This window comes from Anabrus simplex, chromosome 1 (assembly GCF_040414725.1).
Source record: "Anabrus simplex isolate iqAnaSimp1 chromosome 1, ASM4041472v1, whole genome shotgun sequence".
NCBI lineage: Eukaryota > Metazoa > Arthropoda > Insecta > Orthoptera > Tettigoniidae > Anabrus > Anabrus simplex.
The window spans coordinates 1,441,602,490-1,441,624,349 of NC_090265.1; the positions used below are offsets into that span (position 1 = coordinate 1,441,602,490).

At 38.5% G+C, this 21,860-nt stretch overlaps 1 protein-coding gene across 1 annotated transcript in view; it reads left to right on the forward strand.

The window, feature by feature from the left end:
* Positions 1–21,860, forward strand: part of LOC136860530 (pyruvate kinase-like) — a 272,168-nt gene that overhangs the window by 222,805 nt on the left and 27,503 nt on the right. The window contains exon 8 of the mRNA XM_068225910.1: positions 15,213–15,435. Coding sequence (XP_068082011.1) covers positions 15,213–15,435 — 223 coding nt within the window. The remainder of the gene's footprint in view (positions 1–15,212; positions 15,436–21,860) is intronic.

Genomic DNA, 21,860 nt, shown 5'->3' on the forward strand with positions numbered 1-21,860 from the left:
ACTGAGGAGAGGTAGCGATGTCGGTCGGTGAGGTCTGGCACGAAGTTGGCGTTCCAAAACATCCCAAAGGTGTTCTATACGATTCAGGTCGGGATTCTGTGCAAGCCAGTCAATTACAGGGATGTTATTGTCGTGTAACCACTCCGCCACAGGCCGTGCATTATGAACAGGTGCTCAATCGTGTTGAAAGATTCAATCGCCATCCCCGAAGTGCTCTCCAACAGTGGGAAGAAAAAAGGTGTTTAAAACATCAATGTAGGCCTGTGCTGTGATAGTGCCACGCAAAGCAACAAGGGGTGCAAGCCCCCTCAATGAAAAGCACGACCACACCATAACACTACCGCCTCTGAATTTTACTGTTGGCACTACACACGCTGGCAGATGACGTTCAACGGACATTCGCCATACCCACACCCTGCCACAGGATCGCCACATTGTGTACCGCGATTCGATATTCCATACAACGTTTTTCCACTGTTCAATCGTCCAATATTTACGCTCCTTACACCAAGCGAGGCGTCGTTTGGCATTGACCTGCGTGATGTGTGGCTTATGGGCAGCCGGTCAACCATGAAATACAAGTTTTCTCACCTCCCGTCGAACTGTCATAGTACTTGGAGTGGAACCTGATACGGTTTGGAATTCCTGTGTGATGGTCTGGATAAATGCCTGCCTATTACACTTGACGACCATCTTCAACTGTCGGCGGTCTCTGTCAGTCAACAGATGAGGTCGGCCTGTACGCTTCCGTGCTGTACGTTCACTATCACATCGGAAAAAGTGGACCTAAGGATGTTTAGGAGTGTGGAAATCTCGCGTACAGACTTCTGACACAAGTGACACCCAATCACCTGACCACGTTCGAAATGCGTGAGTTCCGCGAAGCACCCCATTCTGCTCTCTCTCGAAGTCAGATGACTACTGAGGTCGCTGATATGGAGTACCTGCAGTAGGTGACAGCACAATGCATCTAAGATGACAAACGTATGTTTTTGGGGGTGTCCGGATACTTTTGATCACATAGTGTATCTCAACAACGAATTGAGTTTAGGAACGGCATCTGCATCGGTTAACTCGCAATTTCCAGGACTGGGGTCTTCATTTTCATCCATTAAGGTAACTAAGTCTCCTTCACTTTCTCTTCCAAACTTATGTGCAGTATTATGCAATGCAATACATACTAAGACCACTTTTTCCGCTTTTACTGGACATAATCTTTAGTGGTTTAAACAGGGGATATTTTCCTTAAAAATTCCATTACCGTTCTCAACAATACGGCGTGTTGATTTATGTGCCTTGTTAAATCGTTGTTCAACAGCATCGTCAGAATTTCTATTAGAGGGGGTATTAGCCGCTCTTGTATAACATAGGCACTGTCACCTAATATAAATGCTCCTGGGAATGGCCTCCAAACTGAGTAAAAATGTTTACATATTGCAGTGTTTCCTAGGACCCTGGAATCGTGCACACTACCTGGCCAGCTAGCATTAGCTCTGTAGAAGGTCAAGTCTGCACCACTAATCACCATAATATAGAGAGAAAGATGCCCATGTCTATCAATATGAACCTCTTCGTGGTCAGTTGGAGCATCAATATAAACGAGAGTACCGTCAACACACACACACACACACACACAGGAGGAAAGCTACCCTTCATTAGAAATTCCGTCGCTATATTATGTGAATTAACAGACCAACGTACTGTGTTAGGAAATATCACATTTAGTATACCATCTAAGACTTTAGTAACAGGTCTTCAAATAGATGATTTTGATGTCCCATGCATTGCTGCTACACTGTGAAGCTAATAAATTGTTCTATTTCGGAAAGGAATTGATGACCAATCATTTCAAGAACATAGTTGGCTTGTATTGGGGTAACACGAGAACACTCGCGAAATTCCATTGAAGTGAGGTTAAGAAAATGAATCCTGTCTTTATACGTTCTCTTGTTGGATTCTTCATCACTATCCTCACTTGATGATAACAAAAACTCTCGTCGTAACATGTTTATAACACAAAACAAAATTCTACAAGGGGAAACTAGTGTAGGTACTTTTTAATTAACAGCTGAAAAGGGAATCGTCGCTTTGCAAGATTCTTGCAAACTTTTCACTTTTCTGTTCAATTGTTTAATATAATAACAGATTGTTTCATAAACTGAACTTACCGACAGTCGTCTAGCATCTGTTATAACCGGAAATTTCTGTAAACAATGTAATGTTGCTGACGTTATATTGGTTTTTATATTCAGGAAAATTGTGAATGGGCCCCCCTTGGAAAAGATCCTGCGGGCGCCCATGCATAAGGTTTGTAACTGTGCTTAAATACAGTGATGCTCTGGTTGGAATCATCAAGTTCATTTGTGAGAAGTCTCATTTACATTGGGATGTTGTGCATAGTGCTATGAAAAGGTCAGTAAAGATGATAGGCACTTCTGCTTTATAAGGTTGTCTTGAAAACATATTTGGATTTGTCTTTCATTGTATTAATAGTATAGCCAATATAAATCAATCAATCACTACTGATCCTCATTTAGAGCAGTCACCCCGATGGCGGATTCCGTATCTGTTGTTTACCTAGTTCTTAAATCATTGCAAAGAATTTAGAAATTCATTGAACATCTCCATTGGTTCCAATCCCCAACTCCTCTTCCCATAAACAAATATTTGCCCCAATTTGTCCTCCTGAATTCCAAATTTATCTTGTTGTACCCGCCAAGAGCAATCCAACTCTTTTCCGTGTAAATTAGCATTTGTAATTCTCTCAAGTTTTGTGTCTGATATTCGGACTTTTAAATCGTTGTTATTGATAGAGCTGACAATCTCGTTAAAATTGTTGTTATTCATTCAGATTTTCTATTTATCAATTTTAAAGTAGAGGAAAAAGAAATAAATAAAATTTCTAAATTTGTTGTGTTAAGTTATGCTGTAGTTAATTCCTTGTCCAACCATTGAACTCCCACGCTTCGTACACCTCTGTGATCCACGATATTTCCATAACAAATAGTCTAATAGAAAATTGAAAATCCTCTTATGGTCTTCCTATAAACCCCCAGTCTGTTCATTAATTTTTAAATGATATGCATATAAAAGCCCGGTCCTGAATGTGTAGACTCTAAATATGAAGTTTGGTCGAGATACAATTAATAGTGTAAAATAAAACTGAACAAATCCTTCCTGGTTTTCCAATAAACCCCCAGTCTCTTAGGTGATTTGTAAAGGCATATCGAAATATGTTCCTGAATGAGTAAACTCTAGATATGAAGTTTGGTCGACATATACTCAATAGTGTAAGAGAAAACTGAAAAGAACTCTGTTATTCTTCCTATAAAACCCCAGTCTATTCAGTTATATTTAAACCTGCTCCTTGATGAGTAGACTCTCAATATGTTTTCTTGATATCTAGTCAGCCGTTTACCAGCGACGGTGGAACAGATACAGAGACAAACAGACAAACACAGAGACAAACAGACACGAAAGCTAAAAGCTACTGATATGATTTCGGGTTGACCTAAAACGAATAAATATATCAAAATTTGGCTAGATAAATGGCATTACAGACAGCGGACCCTATATAATTTTATTTATAAGATGTATAACATTTCTGACTTTATTTTTTATTTGTACAGTAGACCTAATTATGTAGAACGTTGTATTTCAAGTGTCAAAGTACCGAAGACACGAGAACTTTTAAGTTTTTCTGTTGACATAGCACCAGAAGTTATTTTTGGCAAAAAAACCTTTCATTTCAGTCACTTTGCAGATTTCAAGTGTAAATACTTATTCACATGTGTGGTGTGATTAAAAATCGGTGGCACAAGGACATTTTACTGAATAATTTTGCCCACAGGAAGACGAATAAAATTTTGCTGAGATATGGTACATATATATTGTTGTATACACCCTGTAAAATGTACATAAACATTGAACATTTTAAAAGAAGAAATAAACAGGCGATAACAGGGGTCAGCCAAAGCAGGTGCTGTGCAGGCTGCCTCTGGGGGCTCCGTATTGGGTTGCGGCTTTCTCAGTGCCAGAAAACCAATCAAGGATTACATAATTATGTATGTACGAAACATAAACAACACAGTGTCTCATTTCAAGCGAAGTTCTCACACAATGGCCAAAGAGTTAAATAATTTAGCAGTAGGAGGTTGGAATGAACCAAGTTGAAGAAGAAAAATAAGGAGAAGAAGAAGAGAAGTGAATCGTCGGCGGATGTAGAGTGGGTTTCGGACCACAAGTGGCCACAGCTGGTCCATGGTCTGACAGCTCTGCACTCCGACCGCCCAACCGAACAGAGGAGGGATGGCAACGGCTTTACGCCTTTGTGTTCGGGAGGTGGAGAGAGGCTGGCTCCATCGTCGGCTGTTCTGAGAATGGTTTTCCGTGGTTTTCCTTTCTCCTACACTGAGGTGAATGCTAGTACAGGCCACGGCTGCCAACCCTCTCACCTACTCCGCACATCTCTTTCTCCGATACGGATCTCCTGGCCTGAGAAATAGCGTCACTGTCTAGGAGGCCCGCCTCCCAATTCAGGGGAGGAATAAAACAGCAGTAGTAGTAGTAGTAGTAGTAGTAGTAGTAGTAGTAGTAGTAGTAGTAGTATAAGTGAATTATGGACATTCGACTATTGGACTCGGTAGAGTACGCACATGCATCAAGGAAGGTCCATTGGCTGTGCAATCAGCCAACAATAACATAGGAATTAATGAGTAACTGGTCGAGATAACATTGTGTCTCATGCCAGGGATACACCCCTAAATAACTGTTCCCTGAGGCAAATAGCCACAACCCCAAATAAATAAAAAGGTCCACCCTCAGGTGTTAGACCATCCTACCCACCATCAGTATCGACCAGCCCTGGGCCCTTCATCTCCTACTGGCCTTAGAGCTTGCAACTAGGTAGGCTCACACAGTTTCCCTATTTCCTGGTGACACCCCAGCAAATAGATTGCCTACATGTCACATTCTTTGGACATTAGCCCTCACGATGACAATGAAGAGATACACATTTCAAATACTGACCTCTCATCCATCGAGAGTGACGATATGGTCCCAAGTACACCCCCTCCCCCCGCCACTCCCAGTACACTTACTAGTGGGGAACTCAAATCTTTTCCTTATCAAGCATATCTTAAAACCCAGCCACAAAAAGGCACCAAACCACTACCATCCACCAAAAAAGCTGTGACACACTCAAAAAGTAAACCCAAATAAAAAAACCCAAGTCATACATCATACAAAGAAAGAAGACAATGCTGAAGAGTACTTTAACAAGCATCCTCTGCAGCTATCGCTCCACCGAAACCTATGGCATCAAATCCCCCCCTCTGAAACTATCCCCTTCTATTGGCTCCTCAAGCTCCCATAACATCCCCAAAAGCTAAACGAACCCACACTGCTACAGATGACCAAGGTTTTCAACAATCCCAATCAGAAAGAATGCGTATAACTCTAATTCCAATACTATCGTTCCAACTTCCATTGCTAACTCATAATGATGCCCTTCAAGAGGACATGGAAACCTCTACTACTCATCAAACCCAATCATCATTTACTCTATCCCGTTCATGTAAACTGCCTCCCACTGCCATCACAGATGATAAAATACCATACTCCGAAAGAAGAGCACAATAGTTTGCAGGTATATTAACCGCTACCATATGCATGACATGAATGATAAATACCATCACAAAAGCCTTTAAACAATACAATGTCGTTTTCTTCACCCAGATTCTGAACCTGCTGGAACAATCTCTGTCATCATTCGTCATTTTCCTATCGACAACAATCCTGATGATATTACCATGACTCTCTTAGAGATGAGATATCCCGTCTATTAAACTACCCAGCTCACACAAATCATATACTATCACTGATTCTATTAACCTCAATCCACAAGAACACAGATAACGTCGCAAGATCCACCTCTTTGCTGTTACTCTGAAACTAATTGACAAAGCCAGGCAGATTTACACCGAAACTGCATTGCTAGACCTCAAAGTTGAGTTTGAAATACTAAAGGCCCCACTGGGACCACCCAAGCGCAAGAGCCGCCAGATGACAGGGCACAATAAAACTGCAATATGACACCCTGCTGTGCAAGATGCCTTGGACAACAAGCCACTAATGAAGGCCAATGGAATTCACTAGCGTAAATTGTCGGGGTAATCACATGGCTAACTATAAAAGCTGTCCCGCTATTGTCAAAGTTGTGAAAGCTTGAATATAAGCGATGTCCACCACGAACCAATTTCAACTTTGGCAAATTGATTTTCCTCCATTGCCAACTCGTAATGCACTACAACTTTCTCCAATACAATCATTACATTACTTAAAAGAGAAAAGTTACTTAAGTATGGTTCGTCCATTAGTGGAATATGCAGTGTTTGGGATCCTCACCAAGAATACCTAATAAAAGAAATAGATAGTGTGCAGAGGAAAGCAGCAAAAGTTGTAACAGGGAATTTTCGGAGAAAACGTAGTGTATCAAAAATGTTAAAAGACCTTGGGTGGGAAATTTTAAGTAAGAGAAGGGAGGAAACTAGACTTATAGGTTTATATAGAGCCTATACAGGAGAAGAAGCATGGGGAGAAATCCGTGTGAGGATAATTATATCGGCAGGACTGACCACAAGTATAAAATTAGGAGGAATTTTAGCAGAAGCGATTGGGGTAAATTTTCATTCATTGGGAAGGCCGTGAAGGAGTGGAACAGTTTACCAGCGGTAGTGTTTGAGCCTTTTCAAAAATCTGTACAGATATTCAAGGAGAGAATAAACAGCAACAGAGAAAATAAATGAAATGTTAGAGGGCATACGACCAGTGCAGGTTAATGTAAATAAAAAATGCTTGTGAATAATTCCATCCCCTGGTCTATGGAGTTTGGACAGCCAAAGTAGGGGACTTCCTGTAGGGGTGAAGTACAGTGGGAACTTCGAGGGCCCTGGGACCGCTACGGTAGCTGTGAAGGCCCTTCAGGAAAAGTGGTGGCAAAAGGGGCTCTGGTTAAGACGCAGCTGGTCGTTATGCTACTTAGGTTCCAAATGGGTAAAAAATAAATAAGTAAATGTAATGAAAATTTTAATCTTATACCAGTTGTATAGTATTATTTGAAGTAATTCCACATACTGTATATGAGTTGACTATGTTTGTAAGTACAGGAGATATTAATAGAATTTTGTAAACAATATAAATTTATAAAGGATGATCTGCGTGTTTATTGTATTCTAGGAAAAATTTCTTATTTTCTTCTTAAATTAATATTTAGTGCTTGACAATAATGTATTGTAGTGTACCATTTGCCACCGAGGTAGACACCTCACTTGCAAATAAAAAGATTTTGATTTGATTTTGACATGACAAGACCCAATCTTCAAACAGCCAACCACGTAATACACAGCAGTGACCTATTGTCCAATCACCGTTCGCCTCATGAACTTACTCCAATCCCATTGCTGCAACTCATACATGATCTTCAGTCTCAGTCTCACCTTCGAAATCAACTATTACCTCCCTTTCTCATTATTCACGACATATATCTACGTCTTTCCTAGAAACACTCATTTTTCCTACCAATATCCAACACTCAAGTCTCCCACCTACTTGTAAGGAAGTACTAACCATGCTCTCCTCCATCCCTGCTGACCAGCACTATCACACCCTTATGACAAAAAACCGGCATTGCAAATAAAATCACTAACATACTTCTGGATCTTATTTACCCTCCACCAGGCATGTCAAATGAAGTAGTAGTTTACCGACATTTACTTGCCACACCTTATGGACATGAGGCCATATATCAACATTAAACAATCAGAACATGCCCCCATATCCAATAACCAATCACGATTACCCAGACCCCTATATTGGAATGCCAATGGTATCTGCAATTTAAGAAAAGAATTCCAACACATTATACAAAGCCAATAGACATTGCTCTAGGCAACGAAACATTTCTCAAACCTAACATAAAATTCAGCATTAAAGGCTAAAAAATTCTGTCTTGACAGGTCTGGTGATGGAGGGGGTCTAGCCATCATCATCATCATCAAATATAGACTTAATGAGCTCTTGGTTCCATACGTGGTATGGAGCCCCAAGCCATAAAAATGTATAAGGCACAAGGCCCAGTAGTTCTAATTGCCCTCTACTGGCAAACAAAGAATAAATTATATACTTCTGATCTTGAAAATCTGTTAAATACTAGCTCCCCTACCAACATAGCTGGTGACATTAATGCCAAACATTTAACATGGAATTCCCCAATCACCCTCTCACTCACCTTAGCACTGAAGAACACAGTATTTGGAGAAAGGCTAGGCCTATTTAGAAAAAATCCACTCACATTCCATGTCTCACAACACCCACACAGCAAGCCATCCAATACAGATAAAGCTGATCTAATATCTGATGTACTATAAGAGCAATTCACTCCAAATTAGAAAGCTCAATACCCAGCATTTTCCTCTGATGTTGGAGATGAGGTTATTAAAATGAGACAAATGCAAACAATTTATGTCATATACCGGTACACCAAATGCACAACCAACGCCAGTTAGAATTCAAGAAGTATGCAGAATTATTAAATGACTTCCAAATAAAAAACTCTGGTTCTAATGTTATTGGCAATCTAACAATCAAACATCTCCCACCAGATACCTTAGTCCTGCTGGTCAAAATTTATAATACTGCCGTATCATTAGAATATTTTCCTTCCTAATGGAAAATCGCTGAAATCACACTCATACCTAAATCTGGCAAAAACACAACTGATCCGTCTTCTTATTTCCCTATTAGTTTACTAGATAACCTTGACAGAATTCTGGAATGCCTGATCTACTCACAAATACTCTATTCATACCGCACAACCCGACAACAAGTTTGCCTCTGTAGACGACATTCTACAAACCATCAGCTTATTCGTATCGTCAACTCCATTACCAAAGCTATCAACACAAAAAGAGGTAGGGAATTGTATATTTGCACGCTGCTCTGTCTGGCACATCAGCTTACTCTGTAAGCTGCATAACAGTAGCTTACAACCATACTATTGGACCATACTGGACAACTATCTAACAAAAATCTACTTCTACACTGAAACTGAGGATGAGAAATCCAGCCTTAGACCTGTTCATGTTGATATGCCTCAAAGTAGCATAATTGGACCCTATCTCTACCTCCAATACACTGATGACATCCGCACAACAACCATGACAGCGTTCACCCTATATGCTGATGATAATGCGATTATAGTAGAATCATTCATGCCAAAAGTTGTCGCTGAACAACTTCTAGTTGCTCTTGACCATCTCAAGATCTGGTGTAGAATGTGACGAATCAACATTAATACTATTGCTGTCTATTACACACGTATCTATGAGCAACAGCCTTAAGCAACGCTCACTTACAGCAATCAATCCATTCCATAGTAAACTGAAGCCAAATTTCTCGGCGTTATTCTGGACAGAACCTGATATTTCAGAACACATTCCAAACATATCCTATCCAAATATCACAAAGCCTATTGCTCCCTCTATTGTCTTCCCTCTATAAACTCCAAACTCAATACCCAGGACCTGGCTAGGAAAAATTAAGGGATATTTGGAGATGATAGGTTTGGGGTACATGTGGGAAAAGGTGTAGACGAAGACAGAAGCTAGAGGGATGAAGGTACTGACAAGGAGGATTAAAGATTTGTATAGGCAGAAATTATTGGCTGAAAGTAGAGTAAGAAGTTCTCTTAGTGTTTTAATAAAGTAGAAGAAGTAACGGGATAAGTATTAGAAACGTTGAGAGGTTAAACAAGAGAGGGTTGGTTTGGTGGCAATTGCGAATTCATAAAAACAAGGGATGGTTAAAAGGTGGAGAGAAGTCGGTATGTATACTTTGTGGGGCAGAGAACAGCGATTTTCACTTATTAGGTAATTGTGAAGAAATAAATAAGATCAGAAATAGTCTATTGAGTGCCAAACGTCGGGAAATGTTAGGAATAGGGGACGAGCGGAGTATTATAAGTTGGATTATTAAGGAATGGGAAGACGGAGGAGAATTGAACAGGTATCTATGTGCGGTTAAAAAGGCATGCATAAGAAAAATGGAAGAAGGAGATTCATAGGGCAATGGTGATGAGTATAACTTGGAGGAAATAAGGACGTATGTGTTTGGGAATGAGGACGAGTGTTTACAATGTTTATGGGGGTCATGTTTAACAGTATTCAGTGGTTGAGTTTGTTAGGCGAGTTCAGCAGTAAGTGAAGTGCTGGTGACATAGTGAAGAATGTAGAATTCGTGCCTGAGGTGAAGTAAGACCGAGTGACAGCGATGTGCATCCAGACTGCGAAGTACCGTTTGCAAACTCAATACCCAGGACAAAGTTCTCATCTATAAAACTCCCTTTCGATCTGTCACGTTCTATGTCTCTATTGTTTCGGGAACTGCAAAGGCATGTTATATAAATACGCTGAAAGGTTGCAAAAACAATATCTTTCAAATGATTACACAGGTACCCTTCTACATTGGATAGAAAGACATACACAAACAACTCCAAGTCTCTACCATTCGAGAACATACTGTATTTCCAATACAACGAAACATTTCTATAGGCCGTATAAACATCACCCTAATGAACTCATAAAACAAATACATAACATAGACAGTGAAGTACTTTTATAAAACACCACATCCCTAGACTCTAATAAATTGAATTCATCTCTTCTAACGTTCAGTTACTAGCTTGTTCTTAAGAAAGTATACTGCAAGAATCACAGGGGAATAGTTGTTTCCTCCTACATAATCAGTTCTGCATTATGCTTCAACTTGCAACACGCACAGAGGGACAGTTGCCTCCACACACTCTATGTATCCTTTACATTTCTAATTCTTGATGAACATGGAAGAACCTTTGTTACTACCTGCAACATCTTTAATCTTTACTATTGTTACTGAAAATCTCAATAACAATCACAGGCGAGCTTCCTGGTCTAGCCAGTACAGAACGTACATACACATGTATCCCAACATACAATCAATACATTACTTCTCTCATTTTAACTAACACATTATCCACTGTTTCTTTCTTTTGACAATCAGTCATCCCTGAAAAGGTCCTTTTTCTTTAAAACTGCTTGCCCTCCTTTAAATATATATTTGAAATTTCCAAACTTACCTTTTTTGAATATACTACACTCACCCCCTTAATTACCAACATCGCAAGCACTAAGAGCCCCCATAGGAATAAAAGACCAAATACGTCTTACAATCCTATCAAATCGCGTGTGTCTTCTCTAGGGTAAAAACAAATTGATACTGGTCAGGTCAGGTCAAGTGAATTATGAGTAATTCTATCACCGGTATGAATCCGCATACCTCATGGTGCAGGAAAGTCCAGACCTGGAGGAAGCATTTCACCAGGGTAGAACTCCTCTCTCTCTCTCTCTCTCTCTCTCTCTCTCTCCAGCAGTTGAAATGCAACTCAAATACGAATTTGTATGGCCAGGTTTTTATAGGGAGTTGGAAAGAGAAAAGGATGGGTGAATGAAGGAGATAATAACACTTTCACCAAACCAATAGACAGCTGATCCAACACCCAAGAACTCCTGAGGCTTCGAGACGTTAACAGAAAAATGTCAGCGGGAAGTTGACGTACAGAGTCCAGTGTTCAGTTGAAATGCCGCTGTCGACTCATGCAATTGAGATGTTGTCATTAACAATAATGAAAAGTGATGGGGAGACATTTGAAGTAGTTGGCAGATATATGGTAAGTCTATAGCATTACACAATGAATGATAACTTGTGTTCTGCAACGCCCAAAGACACATACAACAATGAACACACAAAAATGGCAATATCAACATAAGGCACAACATTATTTACCTTGGGGGCAGTAGCATTAACACGTGGAGGGCCCAAAAAATAAGGAATAAATGGACTGGATCTCAAATTAATACTTGAGGGGTTGCCAGGTCAATATCACTAACTACCAAATAATAGACAAAATTAAAGGTTAAATCAAAATATGTACTTAATAAATAAATAAATAAATAAATAAATAAATAAATAAATAAATAAATAAATAAATAAATAAATAAATAAGATAAGATAAGATAAAAATTTCATGAATATTTACTTAAAGGATAAAGAATTTAAATTGATTAAATTTTACAATAGAATTGTCCTTTTAAAACGAAAAAATCAGTGAGAAATAAAATTTGAGAAACAGATAAATTACTAAATAATTATTAATTTGAAACATTTTGTTTTAAAACGGATAAAACTGAAAGGTTGATACCTTCATAGACTATTATAATGAAATTAATTTTTAGTAAAATTCGAAAAACTGATATATTTAAATAATTAATAATTAATTAATAATTAATATTTACTTCAAACCTTGAAAAATCAGAACACTGAAAAGGTTGCAACCTATTAAATAAATTATATTACTTGGACCATAAATAAAATGCATAGGTTGATATTATTAAATAGAAGTTGATCTATCTTAAATTAATTCCTACTTGATAAATAAAATACGGATCCGCAACTAACTATAAGCCTGTTTAAAACTGAAACTTGTTACCATGGTTCATTCCCACGTAAATAACTAAGCAAAGACAAGAACACGAATACAGGCACAAAAACAAAATGTGGCTCCAACAGCAAATAAAATTACACGGATAAATAAAAAATGATATTAAATAAATGACAGAAAATTTTCCCAATAAAGTAGAATTCCACAATTAATAACAGAACCACGACACACAACTGAACCCAATTGCAACCCAAGCCAAGCCATAATTCATTAAGAGTAATGAAGGGCCACAAAATCAATGCGAACCCACGAGTTAAGATAAGAGATGACGCAACAAATAAAAAGTATAAGACAGCAAACACTGAGAAGAATAAGACAGGAGGACGTTAACCGAATGAGATATATAAAAATAAAACGCGACAAACAAATTGCAATTCTTCACAGGCTCGACGTTATAGACCAGAGCCTCTTAAAAGCCCAAAATCTCACGCGTGCAAATTGAGGCGCAAAGTTCCTGTGCACAGTGCATCGGTCCAATTCGGCTCGGACCAACGCTTCTCGTCTCTGAGCTACTCGGCTAAGCTCGGCTCGGATATGGATCACTACGGAGCAAGTGAGGAAGAGGGAGACAGGTGGATTGAGCGAGACAGGCGTGGGGAAAGAGAGAGACAGCGCTTATTGTTCCAAATCGAGGAGTGGGGGTCTGTACTCAGGTCAAACAAGAAAAGTCGTCTTTTCTACCGTGCACAGTGCATGCACCACTCTGAGAGGCCCTGTTATAGACAATAAACAATAATAATAATTACCATAATAGATGACTGTATGAAATTTAATTTACATTTCATTAAACAGTTGGCCGAAATCCTTGTTAACATATTTCAATAGAGGAGAATTTGGACAGGGCCAGATGCATGTATGAGGTATCATATAATCTTTTTCTTCTTCGTTTTGCCTCATGACAGAGGCGTCGTGACTATCATAATATTCAGCCCTCTAGCCGATGAAACATACTCCGCCATTCTTCCCTATCTAAAGCTTTCAATGTGGTTGCTCTGAGAGAACACTGTAGGGGGCCGTTCACCATGTCAATCCACCGCGTTGGTACTCGTCCTCGTTGTCTGGTTCCCTGGACTTTGCCCTCAACAATCAGCTTTTGAAGACTACCATCTCGGCGCATTATATGTCCAAAGTAGCGTACAATCCGCTGAGAGAACTTACACGATAGACGAACTTTTATCTAGACCCCAGAAAAACGAAAATAACGATCCCATTACAAAATTTCGGACAACACGCACAATTACAGCACAATAAGAAATCAAATATCAAGAATGAAGAAAATTAGAAAGGAATACGCTGACCCAAAATAAATAAATAATAATAACAAATCTCCCAAAAATGAGAAGAAATTCCAGGACGAACGATAAGCTAATAAATTTAAACAAATATAACAACACACGGCCTCATAGGCGTATATCTAGTGATTCCAAATTACCTCACAATTTAATTATCATTAGATCTAGAAACCTAAAGACCGTGGTCTAACGTTTAGAGCTAGTTACATTTTAAAATCTTGATGACGATTTTGTTCCTTTTAAGAAAATTCAACCTGCAGAAGTGTAGGCCAAATTTACGATAAAGTATTTTACTTCAAACAATCCACGGCCTTGGGAGAGCTTCCAAACTATTAAGAGAAATTAAATTTTTGTGGTAGAATATTCAAATTCACAACCTACGCCACAGTTATTAACTAGGCACGCAGGTAACTGTCAACACTCACATAAGATTTTTCTAATAGTATGATAACCTAAAGATAAATTGGAGCACACAATAAATAAAAATCTAAAGGCGTAGCCTTAGTTCTCCAACATCTTAGCCTGGAGTGTCTAATTCCATTCTCCAGACTCCATAATTACACCAGCATGTCTTCCAAAGCACACGCGACTGTACATACATCATGGAGGCTGGCTGCAAGTCTGCAAGTCATCTCAACTCGCTGGGAAGACTGAAGCAGAAGCAGCCGCAGCGCACAGAGCAGAATTGAAGTGTGCGCATGCGCGCAGTATCGATTCGCTTATTGAACGAATGGGGAAAATCGCAGCAATATTGACGTAATAATCGCTTAGTACAGATTAAAATAACTTTGCATAGTAGAATGCACCAATAGACGAGCGTTCCAAACATTGGATGGTTAGGCTGAATTAAAATCCCAATTCAAAAACAAATATGTCCAAATATATATAGTTGGCCATTTTCATATCACCGTCCAAAATCCCACATTACCAACCTCGTGATTCTATTGCATTTCTGTTGCTTTTGCATAGCTCACTGCGTGTTTTTTTCTGTATATCCTTTGTAATGTATAATGTGCACACACACACACACACATATACAAAATACAAAGAGCACTAAGCCAGAATATACGAAACCTTTCTATTATTTTTAGCAGTGCAGTATATTTCTAAGGTGTTACTCCAGTGTGAGTACAAATGACATTTAGCCCTTACATGAAGAAAAGTCTTTAACAGTACAGTGTATTGCTAAGGGCTAATGAGTTCATAGTTTCATCAAATGTATGTACATTTTTAGATTATAATAAATAGTATTGAATAGGTGGAAACATTTTAGCTTTTATTTTATATGTTATTGGCCAATAAGTTGTCAATGGCTCATGCTTTTTCAGGCTGCACCTCCCTTGGATCCAGCAGAAACCATTGCAATAGCAACTGTAGAAGCTTCACTGAAGTGCCATGCAGCTGTGATAATCGTGTGTACATCATCAGGACGCTCCGCTCGTTTAATATCACGGTATCGACCTCGCTGCCCAATACTTGCAGTAACTCGGTATGGAAGAATAGCGCGGCAGGGTAATCTATATCGATGCATCCTGCCAATTCAGTACGTCTGTGAGTTCCGTATTTCTATGGTTTTTATGATTCTGATTCTGAAATTATGTTCATAATGTCCCTTAACTCACCCACCCATAAATTAGATTTAGTTACTATTATTGTATTCAATCTGCAGTTGTAGTTCCTACAAAATAATTCAAACATGTTACATTGCAACATTCATGGGACAAATGAAACTGGTATGGTATATACGTAGACATTTCAGAAAAGTACTCTGTCCAAATATTTAGTGGCTACGAGTACTGGATTAAAAAATAATGAGAAGGTCTGTCTTAGCAGACTTGAGCCTACCGTGTATAAGAAAATACTGATTAGTGAGTTAGATTGTGGATATTATTCTTGAGTCATGTCCTTTATGGTATATCTTAATTAAATGCTTAAGCAGATTGTTCTAAGTACAGTATGTAAATATTATGTGTACTTGGTATGATAACAATTCTTTCTGACCTTTAGTCTCAATTTACCCTGTAGAAGACAAGGATCCACTGGAAAGGAAAGTATTTCTGTTGCGCTATTCACCACCGGCCAAACAACAAAAGTTCATTAATGCTATAGCATGAACACTGTCTTCATAAGCATTACGAAAATAGTCTAAAGTTATACAGGCCAAGAATGCAGGCTCACTAGATTCTTGCAATGGGCTTTCAATGGCTCACGTTTCATCAGGCTGTACCTCCGTTGGATCCAGCAGAAACCATTGGAATTGCAACTGTCGAAGCTTCACTGAAGTGCCATACAGCTGTGATAATCGTGTGTACATCATCAGGATGCTCAGCTCGTTTAAGTAGGAACTATGAAAATCTATCATACTTCTGCCACATAAAAAAGTAAACACCATCACAACCACAAATCAGTTGCTTCCAGTCATCTGGACCAGGATATTAAATTCAAATAAACATGTTCGTGTTTCTGCCTGTCAGTTCCGTACTCATATACATCGAGAATGAACTGAAATAGAAAAAATTCCATCAACAAACTCAGTAGGCAGCAGCCAAGTCCTCATTCATATTCCTTCCACAAATTATATTGTAGAGTGAACTAGCAGATCACAACGTATATAAAATGTTCGCTCCTTTGATCAAATTTGGTCATTTAACTATTTCTTATCCATACTTGCATGATTGATTTCCGACAAAAGATAAAAGGAACTAAAACAAAAACCTCTCTGAACATGGTTTTACTACATATTTCAGATCAAGCTCCACTGGAATCTTCAATTAGTGTACTGTGCTTTGTTGTTTAAATAAATATTATGGATGATTACTTTTTTAAAGTACATACTGTACACGTTTGTTCTAGCGACACCTCGTCTATAGCATCAGGTATTCTGTGGTCCAACATTCCTCGTAAGGAAAGTGCCTTTCAACCTTGCTTAATTTGACGAACATATTAGCCTCAGATTGCCCAATAGGAGACAAGGATCCATCAGAAAGAAAAGCCTTTCCGTTGTGCTATTCTCCACCAACCAAATGACCAAAGGTCTACTGTATTAACTATCTCAACATGTAACATATGCAGTATGTGTTTTGTAAGGAAAAACCTGCAAATGTCTCATAAAAGAAGTTTAGTTGAAGGAATTAATGGACTTAATTAATTGAAGATTTAATGGCATTTGTGATCTTATTCTTGAATTTTTTCCTCACCATGTTATTGTTCAAAACAATATCTACACAGGTCAGGTAATAAGTATTCCATTCCTCATATTTAAGATTGGGTTCCTGTGGCATTGGAAGAAATTAAAACAAAAATGTTGTGCCTAATGTCGATCACTAGGTTTAACAATAAACTTAACCCGAAGATGTCTCGGATGGCTTATCTTTTTGAAGGATTTCCAATGTTTCCTAAAATAATCCCGTTATAAATTTGAGATCAGTAGAAGTACTGTAGTTAGTTCAAGGAGACTGCAGATTGTAAAACTGTAAATGTATTTTCTGGGCTTGCTGTAATTTAACAGATTGATAAGTTGGATATTCAATTCCTGGTGTGTAACCTAAGTATGGTAGTGAAAAATGGTGTCTGAATCCTCTTCTGGGCTCGTATGTAAATATCTATAATAATAATAATAATAATAATAATAATAATAATAATATTGCAGCAGCAGCAGCAGTAGTAGTAGTAGTAGTAGTAGTAGTAGTAGTAGTAGTAGTAGTAGCAGTATGAACCTGGAAACAAGAGTACTGATGGGCTGTCTCCTCATCAGTCCCAGTTCTTCTACATCCATCTCTTCTCAGCCCCCACCAAACTCATTTCTGCTTCCCAGTTTCATCAGGAGAGCATGCCTCAACACACATTGAAGAGCCATCTTGACCGATCTTCAGTCTTGGTCTCGGAAATGTAGAATAGGAAGAACGGGAAAGGAACAAAGGGTAAAGGTGATAAAATACTTGGAATACAGAACAAACACGTAAGGAGCACGCTTCCCAAGCGATATAAATGACTGCTTTGTGATACACTAATTCCTTTAATGTGCCATGCTGATGGCATGCCGAACTTGGAATACTGAAATGAACATCAAAGCGGCAAGTTTTGGCCGCGCACTCATTGTGATTTAAAAGCACTACACTTCCCGCCACCTGGTGGCGAACTAGAGAGTTACAACAAACTGTCACATTGTCAAACAAGAATGTACAGTTATAAATAATGCATAACACACATAATAATAAACATGTGAGTACTGAACTTTCTCTTACCTGTTGATTGAATATCAGTCACAACGAAATAAATACCTATGTAATGTATCATACAGCAGAATGCTAATTACCAAACATGATAAATTCAATTTCAATTACACTTGAACCCATAACAAGATAAATCACATGTTAAATGGTCGAACACTATACAAATGCATGGAAACTAGCTCAAAATTCACAAGGAATATTCTGCATTCCGTCAAGAAATGATACCATGTTAATATGGATTAAACTCGCTAATTTACATCTATAAATGTACATTTGATAGGGTATTGTCTTGACATGGTCATTGAAATGAATTACAGGATGACCCAAAAGACCGTTAACATTTGACGAGTCAGTACTTCAGAGGACATTGGAGGTAGAGAGGTAATAATTGACACACATGATTGGCACGACATGGGGTTTTATTCACACCAAAACAAAAGTATAAAAAATGACCCACAGATGGCGTTGAACAGCAACACGTCAGGTAAAAATGGCTACACATGCTTGACACGACATTTTATTGACACCAACAACGAGTGCGCAATCAGGCTAACAGATGGCTGGACAGCAACACGTCATTGATGCCACATGAGACCCGTATAAGGTATAAAAGGAGCTCAAAATTACAGAGTTATCCGACGTTCCCATCTAGTCAATATGACGCATGTTGTAAAATGTATTAATTTATATCTAAACTGCAATACTAGTTTCGATCCATGGATCATCCTCATTTGCTTACACTAACAATTCAAATAGTACATTCACAATCATTATAAACCACTTTCTATGATTTCGTCAAATATTACAGTCATAAAAACTAATAAACGTCCATGTTTCATTTCACTAGCATATCGGCATCTTTTGAATTAAAACTCTTTTCTCAAACTTTTATAAATTCACTGTCTTAAAATCTGGTAACCAATGTATTTAATTTGTTACAATAACAATTAAAAGAGTACATTCACAGTTATTAGAAATATTTTTCTTTGTGCTATTGGCATACATTACAGTCTTAAAATCTGATAAACCATCTCTTTCACTGGCGTATTTATTGAATTAGGAACCATAAGATCGCCGGGAATATATAATTGTGTTGCCTTAAAACACTCTTCTCGGACTTTTTATCAATTCACTATCTTAAAATCCAGCAGTCAATTGTTTAATTTATTGTACTGTTTTAAAATCTCAGTAAAATGGGTGTCATCAAGTTAGTTAGACTAGTATATATCTTTTATTTTCGCCGCGCGAATTTAGTATTCAAAATGCTTCATCAGCTAGATGTTGTGCTCTTGATAGTTAGGCTAGGAGGGAACATCTTCAAATAGGTGGTCGGTTTGCGTAAGGAATGTAGCCTTAGTTGTGTGAAACACAAGTAGGTGATTAGGTAGGGACGTCAGAAAACTCTGTAATTGTGAGTCATGAACCGTCAATACGGAAAAGTGAAACTAATCACACATGACATAAAAGCAGCTGTCGTGAGAGAGGTCGTCAGATGCGCCTGCAATCACGGCATGTCATGCTTGGACTCTCCAGTCCCCCAACCTCAATCCGCGTGATTATTGGTTGTGGGGTTACCTGAAATCGCAAGTCTACTAGGATGCTAAGAGACAACATCCAACGGCAATTTCTCACCATACCTGCGGATATGCTGTTCAGTGCTGCTCGCAACATTGTCCCTCGACTACAGGTATTGATGAATGACGGCTGACATGTTGAGCATGTGTTATAAAGAACATCGTCCTTGCTAAACCTTGATTGTTATGCTAATTATTGCTTGTGTGTAATATGAAGCGCCATCTCTTGGTCATTTTGTGCACTTTATGTTGGTGTCAATAAAACCCCATGTCATACCAATAATGTGTCAATTATTACATCTCTGCCTCCAATATTCCATGAAGTATCGCCTCGTCAAATGTTAACGGACTTTTGGGTCACCCTCTACATGAAACACAAACAAACACACAGACAAGAAAGAAACGACAAGAAGGGACACACAGAAACACTAAATGTTTAAGTTTTAAACACATCACTCTACTGGAAGTGGGCAGAGTTTCACTATGGATCTTTAGTCTTCTCCATGTGATGTCCTTATAGTTGCTACACGAGCCAATCCATCAGCTCATGGATGCAATTCTGTCACAACTACTAGCTTCCATTTGAAAGATAATGAGTTGTCATCCTTGACGGCAACTACAGTTTCAATTTGAAGGTTGATCTGGTTGTTGGTCCATTTGGCCCCTTCAAGTTCAGTGAGACAGTCCTTGTACCATCTACTATAAAACTGTTGTACTAATTTGCTGATTTATTTCCCACAAATTCAGTTTGTTACAAGGGACTGATGTTTGGTTGGGATCAGGTATTGCAATTAAATTGTTGCCCACAAGAAAGTGACTAGTGGTTAATGCTGTGGGGTCAGATGTCTCGGTGGGAATGGTTGTAATTGATCTGGAGTTTAAGCAAGATTTCTTCAAACATCAGAGCACAATTGCCAATTACTCGACAAAGGTGGTATTTCACAGATTTAATTCCAGCTTCCCAAATGCCTACGAAGTGAGGAAAGTGTGGCAGAATGAAATACAATTTTATTCCTTTGTTTTCCATACCATAAATGATATCGTCTTGAACCCTTGGAAATTTCATGAATTAGTGAAGATCCTGAAGCATCTTATAGGCTCTCACAACGTTCCATTATTACTGTAGATATTGTGTAAACTAATGAATTTTATAATAAATATTGACAGGACGGGCCCAACAAATACCCATGGTATTTTTCATGCGCTCAGTCAATATGGACCAATCAAAGACCAAAAATGGTCAAATTTATTGATTCTGAGTACGCCAGCCAGGCAAAAATATTCACTGTCGGTTTTCCTCTTCTTAAAATAAACTGACGAAGCGCAGATGAAAACGATTCAGTTGTGAGATCACACACTAGTAATGATGGGCAGTCTGAGACGGTGGCTCGAAATTTCTCGAGATTAGCGCAGGCACTGTTTATCGCGAGAAGTATTGAGAGATCTCGAGAGCGTTGTCCCCGCATTGTTTGTTGGGCAGCGTGTCGTAGGCCTACAGGTAGACAGAACTGAATGTTTTTTTGTGCCGAGTATGTGAATAGCTAATCACAGACCTTCTCAATTCCGTAAATACGTGTCAACAAGCGACCAGGGCGTTCATTTATTTCATTTCTACCGAGGTCTATTTTGACGCAGTACAACATAATTATGAAGGATACGCATTCTGGCATCATATACTGCTGTAAGGACACGAATGAGTCGGCTAAGTACAGAAACTGACGGCTATTGTAGGTGTACATCGTTAGCAGACCCCATACTCAATATCCATATGACCAATGCATGTGATTACCGATATTTTGGTGACGAAAGAAATAATTCCTTGCAATGTTATAGAGTATTGGCGTCATAATCAGGTACTTCGGTAAATGACGGTGCAATGGATAATTGTGTCTAATTGTACGTGACAACTTAATGGACGTCTCCATCCGACGCATCAACGGAGTGACATTCAAAGTCTAAAGAGACACTGTAACTTATCTCTAGTATTCCTTATTCTATCAAATCCATAAATAAGATTTCAAGCAATTCCTTTGAACTACAACTGTTTATTGACATAATGAGAAAATTAAAGAAAAATCTGAAGAGAAAAATAATAATAATAATATTTACATAATTAATATTAAATGATGATTTGCTGGTGCTGGTCTATTTTATTTCTATGGTATACCCA